A 23,082-nucleotide genomic window follows, 5' to 3' on the forward strand; every position below is an offset into this window, starting at 1 on the left:
GGACGAAACACGCACACAGAATACAACACTGTTGTTCGCTTGTTATGGTTACGATAGTCAAGATGGTTGCGCTACAATCATAATTCCCCGGACGCGCCTGGACCGACGCCAAGGCCAGCACCTGTACCTGTACCTGCACCTCCCTCGTCCTCTTCGCCCTCCCCCTCACCTTCATCCCCGCCGCCAAGTCCCAAGTCCAGCAATTGCCCGCGCCTGAAGCGCTCGGTACGAGTGAGGGGGATGCTCCGCGCCACAAAGCACGCTATGAGCGCCATCAGCCCGGCGAAGCGCAAGACCCAAGCGACTTGTGAAGCGCTGGCTGCCGCCGCCGCATATGTAGCAGCAGGCGGATGTTGCCGCGCCACCGCTCCGTAGGAGAATGCATTATCTCGTTGAGGAGATGCGGACAGCAGCACACGCGCAAAGCTGACGAAGACAGAGGTGACCTCGTTGCTGCGGCTGCCGCTGGCATCGCTATCTCCGTCGCGCAAGGGTTGTTTATGGCTTGGATCAGTGATGGCGAAAAGGACAGAGGCAATGAAGGACATCTGCAAAGCGAAGAAGACTCTCATTCATCAGTCTGCACTAATTTTCCATGCTCAATACGCGTTTCGCACGCGGTAACATTTGTTAACTCACCAGCAGCTGGGGGATGACGATGGCCACGTTGTGAATGCCAAGAATTGTACCAGTCATGACCCCTTCGTCCTGCACGATGCTTGGTGGAACCTCTGGTACGGTGATCTGGCTGCTGCTGACACCTCCGTTGTTGCCGTTGTGCCACGCTGGTCGCAGCGGCTGGCAGTCCCTCAGCGCTGCTTGTGCATCGTTCCGTGCGCTATTCCTGGCCGGTGAAATAGGGGTGGTGACATCTAACAAGCTGTTCTCCGTGGGGTACGGCTCGTCTTCTCCCTGCAATGAAAACCCAGCCTGCCGTTCGCGCTCTGCGAGCGTGGCCTGCTCCTGGGCCAGCATTTCACTTCGGCGCCAACGTTCCTGTCTCCTCTGCGCCGAGCGTCGCGGCCCATAATGGTCGTCGTCAAACTCGAACGGCGAGACGCCGAGAGCCGTCTCGCGCACAAACTCGCCTATCAGCGCATACGGCGCCCAAGCGCTGATCGACCACGGCACGCCCACGAGGGCGATTAGCACGACCGCTTGGGGAGGCGTGTGCACGAAAAAGGTGCCGCACATGATGAGCGCGAAGCTGAAGCAGCCGAAAGACCAAAAGCTGCGCAAAGTTATGCCATATCTGAGCGCACGGTAGATGCGGTGTGTCCGTTTTGAGGTCCATGACCGCAGCGAAACATGTGAAGTGTGTTCCGCGCTGACTGGAAGCGGTTGCTGCGCTTGTGGTACTGCCTCTGTCAGGGCGGGAGCTCGTGCATGCGAATCACTGCCAAGCGCCAAGTATGGTAGCAGGACTCCTGCTGCGAGCGCGACGAGGGCGTACATGAGCATGGAAAAGCTGCCTTGCTCGACATCCCGATCGCTCCCGGGGCTGTCTGCATAATTCCCCATTTTGCCATGCAAATCGTGCTGCAGCTTGATCTCTAGGTAATATGTGGTCGCGTAGAAGAGAAAGCCGAACCAGGAGCAAAAATTGAATGCCTGCGTTGCACAGATTCGGCGAACGGGTCGTGGAAGTCGTCGCGTTGTATTCCAAATGCCTTGCAGCGACTTGCGCAGCTTTTGCCCGAGTGGCAACTTGGTACCTGCAATTTCTATGCCGTCACTGACTGGTATATGCTCGCGGCTAGTGTTAAGCTTCGGGTGCTCGGTGGTGCTTGCGCACGTGATGCCTACGCAAAGCAGCATAGTGACAAGGGAAAAGAGTGAGAAGCATCGGAACTGCCCGCCGCCTACCCATGAGAGCAGCGGCCACCTTCCTAGATCGATCCAACCAGCCAAGTATCCAAGCATATTGCCGGCATTGCTCATGATGCCCTGCCATGCATTCGCGTCGGTCTGCTGGCTCGTCGGGCTGATATCGAGAATGAGCGTGCGCGATGAAGCCTGCAAGCCATTGAGGGCAAAGTCAAGCACCCAGAAAGAGATGATGGAGAGCACTTGCGTCGTGTAGTGGGCAGCGTGGTTGCGTACAGGATCCCAGTCACCCAGTCCAACGCCTAGAACGTCGACGAGAAAGAAGGAGAGAGGCGAGGCGAACGCAAGCGTGAGCGTGCTCAGGCACAGGAAGCCAGCGGAGAACAGCATGAACTTCCGCCGCCGATATTTGGACGCAACGTCTGCATCTGACAGCGCGCCAACGACAGGCTGGACGAATAGGCCAGATGCTGGACCTGCGATCCAGACGAGCGAGACGGCTTCCTTGGACATGCCCAAGCTCAACAAGAACGGCGTGCCGTATGCGAGCTCGAGCGTCCAAACCACTTGGGCGCCGGCGAGGGATAGTGTAAGCAGCGCCAGCCGTAATGAAGAAAGCGGTGCTTCTGGGTCATAAGTTGCTTCCTCGATGGTCTCTTGCGCTCGACTGAAGAAGTAGGAATGAGTCGAGCCCGACGGGTCTGCATCCTCCTCCTCGTGGAAATATGATCCGCCGGTCCAAACCCCTTTTATGCTGCCATAGGCTCTCCTAGACCATCTCTTCATGTTGATCCTGATACTCAATGGGTCGCCATCTCGTGGCTGCAGTCCCCTCGAGGAGAAGCTGCCGGCAAGACCGCTGCGCTGTTGCAGCTGCTTCATACGCTTTGCATCAGCGCTTTCTTGCCGCCATATATGCCATCTGTTCCAGCGCGATATATCTTGCTGCGGCGGTGGACCCAAGACGGGCGCGCTTGGTCTTTGTGCGGCAGTCGAAGTCGATGCGAGCGCCCCAGCAGCTTCGGACGAGGCCCCAGCTTCTCTCCTGCCATGTCGGCGCGCGGCATCGATGGCGCCGTACCCGCGTCCATTGCGTACACAGCTGCTAGATCCGGCGCTATCGGCCGCCAGCAACTCACGGAGCGACTGCGGTGCCTTCAGAGGACCTTGCGGCGGCGTTGTAGCGTCTTGATCTTGCGACTCGTTTTGTGAAGACGGTCCAGCTATTGGCCACGTCGGGGACGAAGGGTGCGCCGGCGTGAAACGAGGCAAGGGCGGCCCTGCTGATGACGGGTTGTGCGCCATGGCTGCTGCGGTCGAGACTTGCGTCAAAACCAAGGAGCTGTCCCTCACCAACTTGGCGCCGCTGTGGGTTTTATGTACCGAGCAGCAAATTCGAACATGTTTAGAGCAAGTTACGGCAATGTGAGCTCTCACATTGGGTTACAAGTCGCAGCTCGCGTTAATCTCAGCCAAATAAGCAGCGACGGCGCGGCAGTGACGGCACATTGCATCGCCCACTCGTGTTTGCTGATACCGATAACCATGTTCGGACCATTGGAAAACAAGCGTAAATTTGCACAAACTGCATCTGCAGCTATTTCAATGACATTCACAGCTATGTTCTAACTTCGAATGGGTATTGAAACATCGAATGTCCTGTGTTTTCTGTGGTTATACCACCCTACGCGCTGATCGTGTACGCGAGCTTCTCTGCGCTGACCTTACTCTCCCGCATGTACTTCATGCCTTCATGGATCGACTGAATCCCACCGTCCATGTGCTTGATCTTGTTGGACTTGAGCAGGCCTTTGGCAAACAGATGGTGCAGGAGGCCCTTGTCCCCGTCAAGCCACAGCTTCATCCACTCGAAGTCGGTCGCAACTTCCGCACGGTCGTAGACTCTCTTGCCATAAGAAAACTCGTCTCCGAGAGAAGAGTAGATACTGAACCGGAGAAAGAGGCGAGAAAAGCATTGCTAGTTAGAGATTAGTTTGCCAGGTGTCCTTTGCGATACCTGGCATGTGCTCACAGGGTGTGAATGATCTGCACATCGTTTCGGAGCTCCCTGGCGTTCTTGTCAGGCGCGAGGAGCACGGCGATCTTGCCGCCGCTGGTACCCAGGCTCCTGGCGCAGAAGCTCTGCGTTCCATTTTCCGAGATGCAATCAAGCGCAATGTTGAGGTCCGGATGGGCCTTGCTGATTGCCTCCGGCACGCTCTCATCCTTGTAATCGTGCGCTTCCTGCGCGCCGAGAGACTTGACCAGCTTGTGGTTCTTGGGCGACGCGGTCGTGATCACGTAGTAACCCGCAATAGTGCCAAGCTGAATCGCGTACTGGCCCACAGAGGTCGAGCCGGCCCAGACGAGCAGCTTCGGGGAGTCCTTGGTGATCTGTGGAATGGAAGTGATGGAGGAAGATGGAGCCTTCACATTCAATCGCTGGAAGAGCGCCTGTTAAGGAGGAAAAGAACACTAGCCCTGAGTAAGACGAGAAAGCGCGTGCCACTTGGTTTTGCGCGCACCTGCACGGCTGTCTCGCCTGCGATGCCCATACTCGCTGCTTCGGCATCGGAGAGAGCATCGGGGATCTTCATGACGCCTGCAGCCTTGGCAGTGAGAAATTCAGCAAAGCTTCCCTTGTTTGGGTACTTGCCACCGTGTACAAATCCCGAGACGCGGTCGCCTTTCTTGAGTCCATTGCTCACGCCTGGACCAAGTCCTTCGACGATGCCAGCGAAATCGCAGCCGACCGTCACGCCTGAAGGAGAAATGAAGGCAACGTGTTTCCAGTCAGTGGGCTGTCAGAGATTGGAACGTCGCGTCAGCGATGCAGGGAAAGAGTTGCACTTGTCGAAGAGAAGTTCGACTTACGTTGAGAGTGACGGCTTTTGTGCAGATCAGGATCTCGCCTTGCCCAGGCTTCGGGGTGTCTACGAGCTCGACATTGGACTGGTGCACGTCGACCGTCCTGACGGCCTGCATCTTCGGTGGAGAGGACATTTTGGTTCTTTCGTTTATATGAGGAGTGCAAAAGACAGCGACATGGAGAGTAACTGATGCGTTTGCGACTGAAGTCAGAGAGAGGCACCATTTATACGACCGCCCATGATGCATGTGAGCTCTTGACCCGATCATGCCCACGGAGCTCATGGAGACCCTCCAAGCTGGCGGGCGGCGGAGAATGAGGCAATTCTGTTTACGTATTTACGTCATTCTCTCTCCACCGTTAAACCCGACGACAGCAACTCCGGGTATAAGCATGCTCACCATTGCTGCTGCGTCTCGCACGGCTGGCTCGATTTACAGCCTCAGCGCTTAGGAGGCCTAATTATAGTCAATGCAAGGTAATAATAACGTTTGGTCGAATTCCCAGAGATCATTAGAGATAGGAACAGAACGGCATAAGGAGGAGCAAGCTAGCACCTGTACACTTGCTGGCGAAACAGCGACGCGAAGAGGGCAAAGCCGAACAAAAAGAGAGCCCAAGGGGAATGGGCGGGGCAAAAACTAGCTAGCGAACGAGCGCTTCGCTCGTTTGTTCGGTACTCGATGGAAGGGGCGGTCTCAGGTGGCTCGGTTGGGTCGTTGGTAGGTTTCGGCTTTGCAGGCGGGAGAGCTCGAGTCGGGTCTACCGGGAAAGGGAAACACAGAATATGACAACCAATAACGATCACCAAGGAGACAAAGTCTTAAAAAGTGTCGATGCAATTGCGTCGCGCATCACTTCGAGTCGAGGCCGTTCAGGGCGCCTACGAGGACCAAAGAGCGTCAGGAGGAAGCTCCGGGGGAAAGATGAACGCGCGTGCAGCAGGAAGGCGACTCACCATTTGAGCGAAGCAGACACATGTTCTGTGGGTATTTCACGTGGGGAAAAAGGAATGTGTTGTTAGCCAAGATGCACGAGAAAGACGCTGAGCGGTCCAGGGAACGGAGGAGTATGGCGCACCTGCATTGAGTATTTTCCCTCGCGGCCTTTGTCGCCGAGATTCTTGCCGCTGAGGATGAGGTTGAACTCGTCCCTGGCGTCGGACTTCCTGCCCATGGAGGCGTATAGGCGCCCGAGCTCGTAGTGCGCAAAGTAGAGGAGGTAGTGGTCCGTCGTCAACTTTGTGCCATTCGCAATGACGTTTTTCAGCGACATCTCTGCCTGCTCCTCGGCCTCCTCTTTGGGGATGGGCGACTCGCGCGGACGCGCCTTGGCGTGCTGTTCCGGGTGGGCAATGTACTTGAGCGTGACGGCGCGCAGGAAATGCGCGAGGCAGTAATCGTCCCAGAACTCGTCTTCTCCCGAGTGGTACGAGGCAGGCTCCGACTCGTGTGCCTGCACCTGGCGCAGCGCCTGCGAGACGGTGACAAGGTGCTCATCGGCGAGGATGTAGCGCGGGGCGTTCGAGACGCAATGGTAAAAGTACGAGAACTCGAGCGCAGGGAGCAGCAGGCGGCCCTGCTCCTGAAACTTTTTCGCCTTGCGTGCGACAAACTTCTCAAGAGGGATCGACTTGCCGGCGATGCGTTGCATAAGATCAGGCGTCTTGATGATGATCTTGCCGGCCTCCTTGACCTTGCCGTCGGGGTCGGATGAATAGAGGTTGACACCTTTGCCGTAGTTGTACACGGCCTTGGACCAGTTACTGTCGTTGAGCAGAACTTCGAAGCAACTGTACGCCTCGTTCCATTGCCCGAGAGACATCTGGCAAAGACACATGTCCCACCAGCAGATGTGCTGCAGCTGGATGTATTCGCGCTGCACGTCGCGCGCCTTGACAAACTGCTTGATGGCCTTTTCGGCGAGCGTCTGCGTCGAGTAGAGGCGACCGGAAAAGTAGAGGAAGAAGATGCCCTGCGGGTAGCGGTCGAGGTTGTAGTGCAGGATCTTGTCGGCATAGTTGATGTCGACTCCGTTGACAGGCATAAACGTAGAGATGACCCTAAGCAAAGCAAAGCAAAATCAACGGCACCACACGAGCAAAGTCAGCACGAGTCAGTGCAGCTCGACGACCCAGGACGCACAGTTCGTAGAGTAAGATTCCCATGTCGCAGATGACGCGACGGATGCCCTCCTCCTCGAGGGGCATGCCTGGCTTGATGTGCTGGGGGTTGGTGCTCCACTCGCCGGCCCTGCCAAGAATGCTGAGCCCCTCGATGCAATCGCCTGTGTACCCAAAGACCTCCATGATCTTGAGCACCTTGCCGGGGAGCAGGCCGAGGATCATGCTCATGAGACCATTGCCGAGGTAGACGCCGCTGCGGAAATCCTCGTCGATGCTCTCGTCGATGGCTCCGCGGCGCTTCTTGCTGGCCTGCTCATCGGCCCATTCGACGTACTTGGCAAGGGAGCGGTAGATACCGTAGGCGTTGCGCATGTTGAGCGCCTCGGCGACAAAGCCGAAAAAGTCGCCCGAATAGAGGATGCCCATGACGGCCTTGAGCAGCACGCTCTCGGCATACACGAGCTCGGCGTGGCGCTGGACGTGCGTCATGCTGTGCATCGCCGACGGCGACTGGCCCGTGCCGCGCACGAAGCGGCCAAAGTTGGCGACGGAGTTGGTCGGCTTGCGCAGCAGCTGCGCAATGTGGATCGTGTCCTTACAGAACGAGATGGCCACCGCCAGGTCCTCGGGCTCAAACGTCTGCGCGTGACGTAGTAGAGGCCACAAATGTTGTTAGCACGCGTCCCGCATTGGTCTTGTGCACTCTTCGCGCAACTCACCATGAACCCCTTGATGACAGCGATGAGCGCGGCACCGAGGGCGTAGTACAGCTTGCGGTCCGCGTACCGTTTGACGATTTCCTCCGCCTCGAGCATCTTGCTGTTCAGGAAGAGGTGCAGTGCGCGGCGCGCCTGCTCGACGTCCTCGCGCAGCTCATCGGCGCTCTGCTGCACATCGTCCACGCGCAGCTTAGCGACCGCCGCCGCCTTGGTGCGCACATACTCTGGCGTCTCCTTCTTCATCCTACCCTCGGACCGGCTCGAGATGGACGTAACGCGGTCGCGGCCGCCGCCGGCGGTGCCACTGGAGATGCTCGCACGCGGACAAGCCGGCACCGGTGTGCTGCCGCCATCGTTCAGATCGGGGGTGCGCGGCGGGACGGCGTGAGGCGGCGCGCTCTGCCCGCGGTGCCGATGCCTGCCTGGGTAGAGGCCGGCCGCAGCATCGTGCGCTTCCTCATCGGCAGCGAGGCGCTGGGCCTCCTGTTCGGCATGGCTGGGTGCGTGCGCGTGCGAGCGGTGCTGCTGCTGCTCGGGGGTAGCGGTCTCGTCATCCTCGCTGCGCTCCGAGATGTGCGAGAGGTCATTAGCATCATGGAACTCGTCCTCGCCATCTGTCTCGTCGTCGTCGCCACCGAAGCCGACGAGGTGCGACGTGCCCGAGCTGATGGTCCCGACAGTTGTGGCAATGTATTCCCTGTAGCCACCGCTTTGCTCGTCGTCAGCGTCGCCGCGACTGCTCTTGCTGCTCGTTGCTGCTGGTGCAGCCGCGGGCTGTGCGCCCTGGATAAAGTTCGGCTTGGGGACACGGTCAGGACTGCGCGGCGGTCGTTCGATAGTGCTGCTTCGCGCTACGGATCCGTTCACAGCAGCAACAGCACGCCCGATGCCGTCGTCCAGCTCGTCGGCATAGGCACTCGTATCGGTGCCAGGTGCGGCGGTGCGCACAAACGTCGCTGCTGGCGGCTCCCACTCCGCCTGGCCCTCGCCCCGCTCTGCGGGATCGCCCTGCGCGAGATGCGGCGAAGAGCGCGCCTGCTGGGCGTACTTGGCCGGGATGGGGGGCACGTGCGCTGATCCGCTCTGATGCTGCTGCTGCGGGTGAGACTGCGGCGGTTGCAGCTGGCCGTTTGCGTTCACATTCGCACTGGCATTCGCGGCGGCATGGCCGATGTTCTCGGAACCAGTGTACGAAGAAGAGCGCCGGCCGGCGGCGGCAGCAGCGCCGCCGCCGAATTTGGGCAGCTTGAGGCTGATGCGGCGAAAGCTGCTCTTGGACTTGATGCTTGCCGCGTCGTCCACGGGCATGGAGCCATTCCTGGTGCTAGATGTTCGGTTGGTGTATGAATTTCCGTTTCCGTTAGCGCTGCCGTTCTTGGGCATGGGAGGCATGGACGCCTTGGCGTCGTCGCGTGATGTCTTGCGGCGGAGCAGCCGCGATATGCGGCGTGCTGGCTGCTGTTTCGGCTGTACATCTCCGTCTTGCTGGGGTTGGCTGTGCAGTGGCTGAGCAGGGTGCTGATTGGGCATGGAAGAGTTTCCGTTAAGGATGCTGCCGCATGATGCGTCGCTGGCGGGGTGAAGACGGAGGAAAAGAAAAACGACGGGGGGGGGGAACGAACGTCAGACTGCCGCCTGCATACCAAGCCCGGCATTGAAGGCTGAGAGCAGAACACTCACCCAGCTGAAGGGGAAGCGGGATGCTGCTTGCTGCTAACGCTGGTGTTCTTCGAGTGCCTTCCCGCGGTGCCGGTGCTCGTGGCGGAGCGCTTACCGGCGCTGCCTTTGGACATGATGCTCTGTGAGTCGGCGGCGGCGCCGCGGTTCTTTTGCCGCTGCAGGACGCCGTCGGTGCTGGAGAAAAAGGCGCTGCCGGACGGGGGTTGGAGGTCGCCTCCAGCGCTGGCGCTGCTGATGTCTGCGGCGATGCTGGAGTCCATGCCAGCGAGGATGGACTTGCGGGAGGGGGAGTTGATGGAGGTCATTTGGGAGGCTGCTGGAGGTAAGATGTCACAGTCCTGCGGCAAGGCCAGGGGGGGGCGAGTTCTGCGACCTTGCTGCGGGCGTCGGTCTGAGGTTCTAGGTATGGCAGGCTCTCCTCCAGGATGCGCGAGGGCTGAGGTGCGATGATTGAATGTGGGTAGGCAGGGAAGAGGAGAGGGAGAATGCAAGCACCACGCCACACCAACCCGCAGCGCAGCGTCCGTCTGCAAGAACGATGGGGACAAGAAGGAGAAGGTGGGATGCGCCTCTCAAGCGGAGATGGATCAAGGTAGAAGGGTAGGAAAGGCAGAAGGAGAGGTTGAGGATGAGGCCGAGGGCAAGGATGAGGATGAGGATCAGCGCAACCCAGTCTTCTGGGGTGTGGGCGTAGTGAGTGTGAAAGGCGAGAAGGGGCGGATACAGCAAGAGGGATCCAGCGTGCGAGAGAGAGAGGTGAGACGGTCAGGGTGGCACACCGCCCGTATGTGCCACCCAGAGGAGAGAATGAAAGTGGGGAACGTTGCTGGCAGCTGGCCACGGGGCACACTGGGCACTCCACGCTACACCCGTCAAACGCCCATCTAAGCAGCAGACGACAGACAGGCAAAGGCGGGGTCATCTCCACTGCTCTCTGTTCCGCCGTGCACGGGAGAGGCCATTACGTAATCGGCGCTTCCACTTACACGCACCATACCCTAATGGATGCCCGTGCGGCGAGTTATTGGTCCAATGGGGGCATCTTTCAAAACTCCACAGTATATATTCACTAATAGTATATATAGGCAGAGAGGCATGCAGACGCATGGCACAAAGACAGCTCCCACTTCAGAATGGACAGTGAAGACCAGAGTAGAGCGCGATGCACGTTGCACATTGCAAGCAGGTATGCGCGGCTGCTTGGACAACGGCAAAGGTAAGCAAAACATGACGCATGTATCATACATGCTTCTCAAAGGACGGCGTAAGAACCAAAAGGGGCGGGGAATAGGGGAATTGACGCTGGATGCATGCTGCTGTGCCTGCTGTTGCTCTTGCTGTCATACTACATAATGCTGCTGGATGGGAAATAATGATGGTGATGAATGTGATGATGATGATGAATGTGATGATGAAGGTGATGATGATGATGCTGCTGCTGCTCGAAATGAATGAAATCGACATGTTCCTCCCCCGCATCACCTCCGTGTCTGTGCTCTTTCCAGCTGCATGCTTGCAAACCCCCACGCCTCTCCCCCGGACAACCGCAGGCACTTCCCATCCCTCTTATTCACAGCGTCACGTGCTCCGCTGCTGTTGCCTCATCACGTCGCTGGCAGGCCCATCAATGCCTTCCTCTTCTTCTCCCTCCGGCACCGCATCTGTCCGTCCCTGCCCCTGTACCGGCACTTGTGGCCGCGCTTGCTGCTGCAGCGCTGTGAGCCCAAGCTTGCGCAGGAGCTCTGTGACGTGGCTCTTCTCAAGCGGCTTGGCGAGGATACCGTCAAAAACGCTGTTCGACGCGTCCAGCAACTGTGACAGCAGCTCCTGCTCTGCGTCGCCGTCGCGCCCCAACCCGCCGGCGAGCGCGATGATGGGTGTGAGGCTGTTCGCGTTGCGCGTCGACTTGACCATCCGCGACACGTCGTGCCCGTCGACTGCAGCCCGATGCGCCATCCGAGCAAGCGAAGCACCGTCAGTCACACGAGCCTGGCTGCCACACTCCCCGAGCATGAACTCACCGATCGGCAGCGTCACGTCGATAAACATGACAGCGAACTTGGTCTCTCCCATCGCGAGGCTCACCGCCTCAGCGCCGTTGCGCACACAGCGGCACTCGCAACCGACCTTGACCAGGATATTCTCCAGCATCTTAAGCGCGATCGGGTTGTCCTCTGCGATCAGGCATCGTACAGTGTCCGACTCATCCGACGCTGCATCCGAACCCTCCTCTTGTCCTTCCTCAGAGCTGCTCTCGCTCTCGCCACCGCTAGCGCCGCCACTGTCGCAGTCGCCGTCGCCGCCCATGTCCATGTCCATGTCAGCCCGTGGCGTTGCTTCCTCGGCCGCCTCCTTCGCCTCCTTCGCCTCGTCCTGCGTGTCCAGAGCCGACTCGTCAAGCTCCAGCGCATCCGCTTGCAAAGGGCTCCACAGCGGCGACATGGCTGGGGGCTCACCCACGTTGAGCGACAGTGCGCGGAAGCGCGACATGGCGCCGTCCATCGAAGCACTCGCAGCCGACAGAGCATCGCCGGGGGCGGCCCCGCGGCGAGCTCCTGTCACGGGGCTCTGCAGCTGCAAGCCGCCGCCAGACGGAGAGTCACTCGACCCGGCGGACAGGCCACTGTGCAGCCGCGTGTCTGTGCGCCACTTCTGGTTGGCCGAAACGACCATGTGCGGCATAACCGACGGCGAAGTCGGCGCGGTTGACCGCGACGGCGTTGAGCTTTGAGACGATACCGACGTCGATGGCGACGGCGGGCCAGCGATGCTGAGCCGCCCTTTTTGCCCTGCGCGTCCGGACAAGCTGCGGTGCCGAGCGTGCATCAGCGGCTGCTCCAGCGTCTGTGTCATCGGCGGCAGCTGGTCGCCGCGCATTTTCCGGACGACCTCATCATTTGCTTGCTTGAGCACCGGGAGATTCTTGAATCGGAAGGACCCAAATGCATCCGTTGACGCATCTTGCTGTGATCGACCTGAACGCGCCGATGGGTGAGTCGGCTGCATGTCTGGCTGCTTCCCGATCGCGTTGGCGAAGTCCTTGGTATTTTCGCGACCGTCCTCTCCGACAAACGACTGCGAAACAGCTCCGCGCAGATCAAAGTAATCCGTCGACTCTGGGTCGCTGACTTGAGGAACAAAAGGTCCCTCCCCAGTGGTGAGGTTCGACCAGTCAATACCTTCAAAGAACGGATGAACTTTGACCTCGTCTGCGCCATGGGTACCTAGACGGGCTTTCGGATCCGAACACATGAGTTTCTCCATCAGATCTCGAGCTTCTGGCGGTACATCGACGACACCGTCATGCCACTCGATGCGTCTGCTCAGAATGTTGTCGAACACCTTGTCCACCGTGTCGTCGTGGAAGGGCGGATAGCCGTAGACGAACTCGTAGAGGATCACTCCCAGTGCCCACCAGTCAACCGCCATATCATCAATGCCGATCCCGAGGATGCTCTCCGGGGCCAGGTAGTCGGGAGTGCCGGCGAATCGTTTGGCAGCATCGTGCGGGCTCGAGTTTTGTCTATCTGTCTTGGGCAGCTCGGGAAGCTGCAGCTGCTTAAAGGCATGTTGCGGGCTTTCGAGCCCATATGCAGGCGAAAGGCCTTTTGCGCGGAGGTGGCCGCCATCCGACCCGCTAGAGTCGCTTGCTTCGGTCGATGTACTGAGGATCCGGTTTCGAGCGGGATGAGGCACCTGCGTCTGATAGGAAGGCGTGAGAGGTGGATTGCGATCCGAGGACTTAGCTTGACCGTCGGACTGGCTGTTTGAGCGTTGTCCAGAATCTCGACGGCCAGTGTTCAAGCTGATGACTCCAAATCGATTGCCGGCCTGCGTTTGACGCCCGAGAAGTCCAATCTTGGAGAGGCCGAAGTCGGTTAGCTTGAGATGACCTTTCTGATCGATGAGGACATTGTCTGGCTTCAGATCACTGTAGGAGGGCTAGAGTCAATGTGCGGACCGCGGACCGTCGCGCAACCCAATCTACTCACCGATGTACGATTCCTCGGCAGTGCAAGTGGTCCAAGCCGTTCACGATCTCAGCAATATACTGCTTTGTCCATTCGATGTCCAGCCCTCCAAGCATTTTGCATAGCGACGCGCAGTCGCCACCAGGGAGGTATTCCATCACCAGATAAAGATAATTTGTGTCATTAAAAGTGAAAAGCAGCTTCACGACGAACGGAGACTGGGTCTGAGTCATCAAAATCATGCGTTCAGCCTTGACGTTCAGGATCTGGTTCTTGGCGATCATGTCTGATTTTTTCAGTACCTTGATGGCGTAGTAATCACCGGTGGCACGCTTCTTCGCCAGGAAGACCGAACCGAAAGCACCCTTGCTGATCGGCTTGATGATATCAAAATCTTTGATGGTGGTTGCCGTTGGTCTGGAAGCTGGGGCCGTTGGTGGAAGGCGCGGAGACATCGGCATGGATCCTGCGATCGAGCCTCGATGTTGTGACATACTCATTTTGCGCGAGGACTGACCGCCGTGACTGCTGGCTGCAGCCGCGGGGGACAGACGAGGTGAGAAAGGCGGTGTTCCATTCGAACCCCGCACCCCAAGAGAGCCATCTGCAGAACTGAGGTATTGCGGCCCGACCGCTGCACCAGAGCGAAGAAGATTGTGCGCAGCATGCGTAGCTGCTGACGGGATCGGAATACCAGGCAAGTTTGCAAGCGACTCGCTCATGGCGCCTTCTTCCATTGGCGGCACCTCGGTGTTGGCGTGCTCGACGGCGCCATCATGAAGCTCGGACTTATCGGAAGGCGGAATGTCTTCCACAAGCAGACCGGTAGTACGTCTTTGAAGGTCATCGTCTCTGTCGTTGAGGGCTTGACCAGAACCGAGCGCATGTAAGGCATTGTCGCGAGCGACGCCATCACCCGTCTCGGCTTTGCTGGACGGCGTTCCGGAGTTCTCTGCCTCCTCAATGCTAACCAGAGCCGCTTCTACGCGCTCTTCCCATTCGAAACGAACCGTCTCGACGTAGACGATAGTGTTGACCATGCGATTCACTCCGCTGAGTTTTGCGCGAATGTGACTTTCTGCATCGTCCATCAGAGCATCGAGGGCAGGGTCGTCCATCAGAGGCTTCGTCCAGCCCCGAGTCTGGGAAATTTTGTCTTCAGAGGTAGGCGACAATAGACGCTGCTTCTCAACAGGTACATTCGCTTCGTCCTCTTTGACGGCAGGCGTGGAAATGGACGCTGCTGCTTGCAGCGCCTCGACCGCGCTGTCGAGCGCTCGGAGATGCTGCTTCCGCACCAAAGCTGGCTGAGTTTGACGGAGCGACAAAGACCGATGCAGGCCCTCCAAGGCAGAAGGTGGTTGCTGAGACGGCGGCGGTGTCGTCACGGGAACTCCTTGGTAGCAAGGAGGGTTTGCATCGGTCTCCGGCCCGTTCTCGATAGCCTCAGCAATGGATTGGGCGGCTCGTTTCACCTCCAGAAGGCTCTCGTTGCACTCTGCGATTTCCATCTCTAGACGATGCACTTCGTTGCAGATCTCTGAGTGCGTTTCGAAGAACCACGTAGGGATGTCGCGTTCGCAGATCCTACACATCACAGGCTCCAGCGGAATGGTTGCCGCAAAGCCATGCGACGAGGTCTGGTCCGACATGGAGGTGGCACGGGCCATGACGCTGTCACCGTCCAATGTTGCCTCTGGCTCTGGGGGCGACGTTGGCTTGAATACCCACATGGTGTGAGACAGTATTCCGAGTTGCCTGTCGTGCATGAGCATTCCTTTGCCCTCCATACGTTGAAAGAGGGGGGTGTCGTGCACGTTCTCGTCTTTGCTCGATACTGCCGGCGGAAGTCGCAACCGAAAGCTGACCTCAACAGTGTGTGCGGGGTTTGCCTGGAGCTGGGCTGATGCCTCTTGGAAGACGTCTTCGTCTACCGGAGCTAGCAAAATGGAGACCAGCGTATCTATGAGCTCGTCGGGCTCACTGCCGATCACATGCCGCCAGGAAGGACTGAGGTAAATGATCTGGTCGCCGTCGAGGGCCAACTCCATGAGCACATTCGGGATGTCATGTTTGGCAGACGTGCGAGCGGCTGATGTCGCACGCTTCGAATCTTTCGGATGTACCACATGGCTATTCGTACGGGATCGACGAACGCGTTTGTCCACGGGTAAAAGCGCAGGAGAATTGGTGCCACTGGGAGCGCTGTCCACACCGCTATCCCTGGCATCGTCTGCTTTGGCAGGACTCGCGACAGAATGTGCTCTAGCGGCCGCTGATCTATTTTCAACGATGGGGTCCATATCTTGTGCCTGCGGACCCAGGATGAACTTGACGGGGTGCGCTTCTTGGTTGTCGTCCTCATCGTTAACGTCTTGCCAGTTGGCCTTCTCGGCGACCCACCATTCGACGACGCGTGACAAGGATGCAATGTGCAGCAAAAGTTCAACATACCAGTTCCTGCCTGGCCAATCTGGATGATCATCCCAGTTTCGCCCGACGGCTTGGACATTAGCGATGATCTCAGAGCACATGCCAGACCGCTGGGTCAGGACACTGATGGGCGTGTCGATAACCTCCACCGCAAGAGTCACGATGTCCTGCAGCGCAGGGATGTACGGCGCTTGCGACAAATCTTCTGCTGGCAATAGACGTGATCGTCGTGCGGGTGACAAGTTCGGCGAGTCCGCGAGGGGTACTGCTCCTGAGAGGAAAGCAGGCATTGGTGACTGCGACCTTGACGTGGACCTTGACGTTGAGTTAGATGAGGAGTGGTTGTATCGCGCATGTGCACTGCGCAACGAGCGAAGACCAGGATGACGATGCAAAACGCCTTGCGATGAATATGACTTGACAGCATCAGCCGCACGCTGCGGCGGAGCAGCAAGTCGATACTCAGCGAGCTCCACCGAGGGCCGTGTCTGAGTCTCGGACGGCGTCAATCCAATTGCTGCAATTGATCCGGAAAGGAATGTTGTCAGCTGCCGGTTCCGCCAATGCTTATTTTCAACCAGCTCACCGTGAGCCGTCTCGTCTGGGTCAAAGTTCGTATCATCAATCGCACTTGAGTGCTGCGGCTCTGCAATACTCTGTCGTGATGGAGTTGCTTGCACTGGCGCTTGAGAGTACGACGCTGCATTGTTTGGCTCTTCTACGCCTGATTCGAGCCCTAGGCCGCCCTGAGACTCGGCCTCGTCGTTTCTGGCTTCTTGCAGCTCCTCCTCCACGAGGCGATTGATCGCAGCCACGATTTTGCGGAGTTCATTGTCACAAGTCTGCTTTGACAAAGCAAGGCGTTGACGGATCTGCTGACGCATGTAGTTGATGGTGAAGTCTTTCGAGTGCGACATTGTCGGAGGCGTCTCCACAGAATGACGAGCTTTGCCGGCCGAGTCTCTGTGGCTGGTAAGCGCAATCTCAAACTGCGAGCGCTCACTGGAAGAGGCTGAGGTCGGTGTCGGGCGTCCCCACGCCTGTGACAACTTTCTGGTACCTCGAGGCGAATCAGGCGGCGAGTCACTTCCTGAGCGCTGCCCGTTCGAGGATCTCGGCTGATCCGAACGGAAGGCTGCAGACGTGAATGTGCTCAGGTTTTTGTCGAGCTTAAGGGTCAGTGGAGGCTGCTTCTTGCGTATATTATCCCTACTACCCTCCTTCCCTGTCGTGTCTTCGCTCCCTGGCGCAGACGAAAGAGATGGGGAAGATGCTGACGCTTCTCGCGAAGCAAGCACAAGGGGCGCAGCAGAAGCTGCGTCCGTCTTCGCTGGCTTCTCAAAAGCGTCACTCCTGCTCTTAAGGGTGTGCGCAGAAGTTTGCGAGCGCAGCGTACGCCCTGATGTTTCAGCCTCAAGGGGCTTGTTGCTGCTCGACGCCCTGGCGTGCTGACCGAATCCGCCAGATGCAGCAGCGAAGCCGGACTCAGGCTTGTCTTTGGCAAGCATGCGTCGATGCCCTTTGCCTGAGGGCGGAGAGGGAATAGCGGTGGGATGCTGGCGCGGAATATCTTCCGGACCATGGGCGCTGAATCCTGATTTGACGGCGGACCACCATGCCTCAATTTTGCCTCCAAGATTCTTGCGCTTCTTCCCACTGGCGAGCATGTTTCCTGTCGGCTTCTCGCTGTACGTTCGTACCATGGATAGCGAGGAGGATAGAGACCTCTGCTTGGACGTCCAAGAATCAGACGCTGCAGACGGGCGGGGGGACAAGCCAGCGAGCGAAGTAGACCTAGATTCCGTGCTGGTGCTGCTCAGCGCTGCGCTCCTTGGTGCTTCCGATGGCCGCCGCGGAGTACCACCTTCTCCGAGTAATTGGCTTTGACTTTGACTCTTGGACAATCTCGGCTCCAGTGGAGACCGTGGTCTTAGGTGAGCATTTGGTGGAAGCGATAAATAAGCTGATCCGGAGGAAGGCATGTCCTCGCTTTTGCCCACTGTGGCACTTGGAGCTGCTTTTTTCATCTCCTCTTCCTGTTCGGTCCGCATCTTGGTCTCCTTCATCCTTTGGTATTCGTCAAGCCAGTCTACCCACTCAATCTCTCCGCGCTCGAACGACGAAGCCTTCTCATCCGGTTCGAACCCGCTCGTTGCCACGTCCAGAATCTTCTCTCGCTTTCGAAGCAGCTCTGCGCTCGTGAGCGAGGTCCGTTTAGGAGACACCCGTCCACTGGTGCTACCTTCCATTTGTGGCAACGCGCCCAGTGCAGGAGATCCTGCCTTTGGTATCATGCTGCTGCTCTTCCACTTTTGCATCTTGGCATTCCGGCTCGCGACGATGATCTTCGCATACTCATCGGTCGCAGTGTTGCTGCAAGCAAGTGGATCCCACTGGTCCAGGAGGTTTGGCCGAAGCTTGACTTCTTGAGAGCTCGCGATCCATGGAGCCGGCCGAGTCGAATTTCCGTCATCTGCACAGAACAACGCGTGTCAGCCAAAAGATGCTTCACGCCAAGTATGTGGTTAAGCCTGGACTTACCGAAAGCATTTCGCCAAGGAGCGATGGCATCGCTCCCACTACTCTGTCGCGAAGACACGAACTGCCGCAAGGACACATTCGGACTGCTCGGCAGCGAGAACAGGGGCGCAAGGGATGCGCTGGACCTCTTGCGGTTCGTCGTTCTAACAGCTGCGCCGGGTGGGCTGTCCATTAAGCCTATTTGCGGACGCGACATCGACGTTGATAGCATCGTCGCATTAGGAGAAACAGACGAAGAGAGCGACGCATGCGGCGCCGACGGCAAAGCTGAGTATCTGCGACGGGGAATGGATATGTAGAGTGGGTCTCGAGAGTCAACTCTGTTCGTGGACTGATCAGAGCTGTACTCATTTTCAGGCGATGGCGGAGAGCCTTTATTGTTCTTGATGTGCACAGGGCTCGGACTTCGCGTTGCCAGCGGGGTCTGCGGCGACCATGGCGAGGACGCGGACCCGGATGGGCTATGCGATTGAAGACCGCCCGCGCCCATGTTTCCGATTCCCAAACCAAGGCTCCGGCCGGTGGCCGTCGACGTTGAAGTCGCTCCGCCAGCGGTATGTTGCGATTTCTGCAAGCGTGGCGACGGCGGCAGGAACAGATCACCAGCAAGCCTGACGGACGTAGGCACTCGTTGCAGTCGAATCGCATCTGCCAGCGGGTTGCCTCCGCTTCTCGGCATGCTACCACCCAACCTGCTGCTGCTGCTGGCGCTAGCCGAAGTACCAAACTGAGCCGCGGCAGCGGTCTTTGGACTAGCCAGTCCGACCGTCTGACTACGTGCCCTCAAGCGTTTGTAGCCTTCAGGACCGCCGATCGGTGGACTAGGCGCAAGGCCACTGGCTTCTGCCTGCTTATCCGCTTCGCTAGCGGAGGAAATATCGTCCATGGCGGGGTAGCTGTTGGCCAGGGCTCGCGTGTCCGGCAAGATGGAGAGTAGGTCGGATCGTTTCCTATTGAGGATCATTCCGCTCGAAACCGAGTCGGACCGCGAGACGGACCGCGAGCCGGCCGTCAAGCTGCTCTGCTGCGAGCCAATGGACGTGGACGAGGTCGTCTTGGATCGATCCCGTTCGCTCTTGACGTATGGAGTCGTCGAAGGGTTCATCGAGCCTGCCGCGGCGAGGGACATGCCCGATGCAGCAGAGAGAGAGAGCAGACGCGGATGCTCGTTCACGGGCGTACCTGGGAAGCTACTGTCGTTTCGATTGATTGCCGCGACGAGGCTGGGGTCGACGCCGTCGGGCCCGCCGATCGGCGAGCCGACGTAGCCGCCGAGGAAGCTCTTGCTGCTGGCGGGAGAGCTGCTCGAGGTATCGTTGCTGGTGTTGCTGTGCAGGCTGCCGCTGCTGGTGCCTTGCGCAGACCCCATGTCGGCGAGCAAAACACCGCCGAGGCTGCGAGCGCGTCGATGTGCATGTGCGGACGGCATGGCGGGAGCGGATGGTCTGCGCTTGCGCCTTCCACTTCCTGCGGGACCAAGCGAGCCCGAGGGCCCGACGCTGCGCCTCGCCATGAGGCCAAGCGTGGACCCGCTGTGCTCGCCGGCCAGTCCGCCCCCACCTCCTGCTCCGCTGCTGATGCTTCCGCCGCCCCAGCTGGTCGCGAGGGACGCCGCGCTGCCGCCGTAGGTTCCATGAGGCGGGGAGATGCTGTCCATCGAATCGGTCGACAGGACAGAGACGTTGGACGAGACGGATAGCGACGAGCCGTGGTGGCTGGCCCCTGCGGAGCCAGACGCAGGTCCGCGACCCGCGACTGCGATTGCGAGCGGCGCAGTCGGCAGCGAAGCATTCGAGCTAGGGCCCGTCACGCCTCGGACACGTGTACTTGTCGAGTTGGCGCGCTGTAAACTGCTGCCGGCGCCGGCGCGAAAAGCAAGAGGGGTCGGACTCTGCGTTCCCGAGCTGGCGAACGTGGGCGAGCCACCGTTTTCGCCGCGGGAGCGGGATGGTACGTCGACGCTTTTCCCGGCCCTCACGCTTCCGGCGGGTATGATGCTGAGCGCAGCAGACGCAGACGCCGACCGTTGCTGTTCGCGCGCTGCAAACTGCTGCTGCTGTTGGCCGACGTGCAGCGGCGGGGGGGCCATGCTGCCGAATGGGACGGGGTTCCCGCCGGATGCGATGCGCTCGCGCGGCAAGAATTTGATCTCAGACGCGGAGACGACGCGGCCATGTCGGTCCGACACGCTGCGCCTATCGCTGCTGCTTGTCGCAGAAGACGAGGAGCGGACGTGGCTGCTGTCTCCGGCCCCACCTTCGGGCGAGAAGTCACCGTCGGAGAGCGTGGTGCCTTGGCTCGTTGCGGAGGCAGTCCGCTTCGAAGACTGCCAGCGCTCCGGCTCTCTCTGGCTGCTCTTCGGCGCCGGACCCACGTCGTCAGCTCCAGCGTCGGCATTGGCATCGCCCTCATTGTCGGAGGTGGAGCCGCCAGCGCCGCTTGTCACCTGGAGCAAGATTTTGTTCTTTTGCTGCAAGTCGCCCCCCAGCTGGCCATGGCCATGTCCATGCCGGTGCTCGTGCGCCAGCTGCTCCTCAAAGTCCTCAAAATCCGGGTCGGGCAGCACGGCAGCATGCGCTAACGGGCTGCTGAAGCTGGGCGCCGTGTCGAACGGCGCGCGCCCGCCGGTGGCGCCGAGGCTGGCGCTGCCGATTCCCGGAAGCGTGAGCTTGAGCGCGTGCTGCATCGAGCTGGGGCTGGGGCTAGGGCTGAGGCTGAACGACGAAGAGCCGACGAGGTGTGGCGGCGGCGGCGGTGCGGAAGCGCCTGAGGACGCGGAGAGGCCCATCCCCATGCTAATACCGTCGCCCGCGGCGGTGGCGGCGCCCCCGCCGGCAAAAAGGATCGGTATCGCGCCCGCATGTGCGTACGAAGAAGGAGGCGGGGATGGAGACGGCGACGGCGAGGGGCGTCCGATCGCACCTGTGCGAGGCGCCGCATCGTACGCGGAGCGCAGCAGCAGCGCGGACGACGCAGGCGACAGGCGCTGCTGCTGCTGCTGTTGTTGTTGTTGTTGGTGGCGCTCGCGTGGCTTCTGCTGTTGTAGTGCGTCAGAGCCACGGTACTCGTAGCGCAAGGATGACGACGACGAGTTGGGCGAGACGTTGCGCATTCCAAGCGCTACGGCGCGAGGCGGCTGATGCTGCGATGCAAAGGGGGACGGAGTGCGCGGAAGTGTCATGCTGGCGGTCGTGGATGCTGATGACGATGATGATGGGGGGTGCAACGAGCTGACGCTAACGCTGCCGTCCGCAGTGAGGGTACGTGGCTTCGAAGCGGCTGCGGCAGCGGCGGCAGCGGAAGAGGAGGAGGAGGAAGGGGGGGAGGAAGAAGGAAGCGGCTTGACCGCCGTCGGCGGTGAATCGCTCTCGAGGTCAAAGATGCCGCCTATGGACGAGCTGCGGCGCGTGCGCGCGGAAGGAGATGCTGCTGCAAGGAGGAAGCGACCGACGACGAAGATGAGCGTGCACGCGAAGCGCATCAGTTTCCATAGCCAAGTGAAGAGTAACAATTTGCTTGTTGTGCTCACATTCTGTCGCAGCCACCGCACCGCACCGCGCAATCGGCAGCAATGACAACGATGACGGCGACGCTGCGCGGACTCGCCGCCCTGCTTGCTGTCGCTGCTGGGCGCCGTGGCCGCTCATCGGCGCGAGCGAGAGCGCCGCAGCGGCTCGGGACAGCAGGCCGTCGACTTTTTCATGCTCTGCATTCTCGTCGTCCCTCTCCTCCGGCACCTCTTCTTTGCACTTGCCCCCTACGCCCATACCGTCACCGATGCCGATGCCTTGCGCCGCGTGGAGCGCAGAATCTTGCAGGCTGCACGCGCCGCCGATGGAGCGCTCAATCTCTATCGCCTCGTGAGCATCCTCGTCCGCGTCTGCGTGCGCGTGCGCGCGTGCGCGGCTGAATGCGAGCGGAACGGCCGTCGCGGAGCTGCTGGCGGGCGTCAGCGGAGGGCGCTGCTGTTGCTCTCGTGCTGGCTCGCCGTCGCGGTCCGGCGGCTGGTCACCGTCACCACCAACTTCGGCCGCAGCGGCATAGGCAAGAACGCCGGTGGATCCTGCTGAAGTCATTCCTGCACTTGTTCCCGCGTCGGCTCCTGCACCTGCACCACCCAAAGCAGCTTCCCTGCCAGCGCCAGCGACAGCACTTGCCGCTGCAGCTGGCGGCACGTCCCTGCTCGCGCGCTCGGACGAGACGAGTGGCGCGACGCCCTTCCCCCTGCACGTGGCGGTCGCCGTGGTTGTTGTCGTCTTGGGGGGCGAAAGTTTGCGCTGGGACGGCATCAGGGACGGCGAGGCAGCTGACGACGCCGATGACGGTCTCGACGCGCACGCCGAGCCGGACGGGCTACGATTATGCGTTTGTTGCTGGTGCTGATTATGGCCTGGCATTGCACTGGACGATGATGCTGATGCCAATGCTGCTGCTGCTGGACCGGGCGCCGCTTTCACGAAGAACGACGAACCCTCCCCCTCCTTCCAAGCCTGCGGCGGCGACAGCTTGGGTGTCCCTGCAGCTGCAGCTGCTACGATGGCGGCGGCGCCGCTGCTGCCGCCGGCGCCCGTGTTGTGGGAGTCGGCCTGGAGATGCTGCTGCGTTGTATCGCGTGTGTGCCCAGCAGGAGCCTGCATTTCCCCCTGGGCTGTGCGGTCCTGCCCTCGAGTCTGCTACTGCTTGCTGGTGGCGGTAGTCCTGTCTGCGTTGCCGCAAGGCAGTGTGTGTGCGCGGGCAATGCAAACAGTGCAAGGTATATGGGTGCGTCAGAAACGTTGTCCTTCCCTGCGCTCACCGAATCTACGAAGTTATGGCGTGGCAGACGACGCAGAAAGCTGGCTACGCGACACAACATGTTCCAGTTAACAGCATCACGCTGCACTCACCACAACTCTCGTTTCGCCCGCCGCTCTTGAC

The 23,082-nt window shown here is 59.7% G+C and overlaps 4 protein-coding genes across 4 annotated transcripts; all 4 read right to left on the minus strand.

The window, feature by feature from the left end:
* Nucleotides 1-36: 36 nt before the first annotated feature.
* K437DRAFT_292928 (MFS general substrate transporter) lies at nt 37-3,373 on the minus strand. Its single transcript, XM_013390025.1, has 2 exons — nt 640-3,373; nt 37-548 (listed from the first exon to the last, which is right to left on the minus strand). Exons 1-2 carry the CDS (start codon nt 3,130-3,132, stop codon nt 78-80), a joined length of 2,964 nt encoding a protein of 987 aa, XP_013245479.1. The 5' UTR covers nt 3,133-3,373; the 3' UTR covers nt 37-77.
* Nucleotides 3,374-3,511: 138 nt separating this feature from the next.
* K437DRAFT_220288 (GroES-like protein) lies at nt 3,512-4,830 on the minus strand (the record flags this gene model as incomplete). The annotated part of the gene is made up of 4 exons (XM_013390026.1): nt 3,512-3,773; nt 3,860-4,281; nt 4,353-4,628; nt 4,702-4,830. The coding sequence occupies 4 exons, from the start codon at nt 4,828-4,830 to the stop codon at nt 3,512-3,514; spliced, it is 1,089 nt and encodes a 362-aa protein (XP_013245480.1).
* Nucleotides 4,831-5,348: 518 nt separating this feature from the next.
* K437DRAFT_174585 (uncharacterized protein) lies at nt 5,349-9,663 on the minus strand. Its single transcript, XM_013390027.1, has 4 exons — nt 9,221-9,663; nt 7,541-9,110; nt 6,841-7,460; nt 5,349-6,758 (listed from the first exon to the last, which is right to left on the minus strand). The coding sequence occupies exons 1-4, from the start codon at nt 9,523-9,525 to the stop codon at nt 5,717-5,719; spliced, it is 3,537 nt and encodes a 1,178-aa protein (XP_013245481.1). The 5' UTR covers nt 9,526-9,663; the 3' UTR covers nt 5,349-5,716.
* A 1,135-nt stretch (nt 9,664-10,798) lies between these two features.
* On the minus strand, nt 10,799-22,802 carry K437DRAFT_266493 (uncharacterized protein; the record flags this gene model as incomplete). Its single annotated transcript, XM_013390028.1, has 6 exons — nt 10,799-11,157; nt 11,242-13,151; nt 13,213-16,141; nt 16,211-18,097; nt 18,166-21,594; nt 21,695-22,802. 6 exons carry the CDS (start codon nt 22,800-22,802, stop codon nt 10,799-10,801), a joined length of 11,622 nt encoding a protein of 3,873 aa, XP_013245482.1.
* Nucleotides 22,803-23,082: the final 280 nt, after the last annotated feature.

The sequence above is a fragment of the Tilletiaria anomala genome, assembly GCF_000711695.1.
Source record: "Tilletiaria anomala UBC 951 chromosome Unknown K437scaffold_8, whole genome shotgun sequence".
NCBI lineage: Eukaryota > Fungi > Basidiomycota > Exobasidiomycetes > Georgefischeriales > Tilletiariaceae > Tilletiaria > Tilletiaria anomala.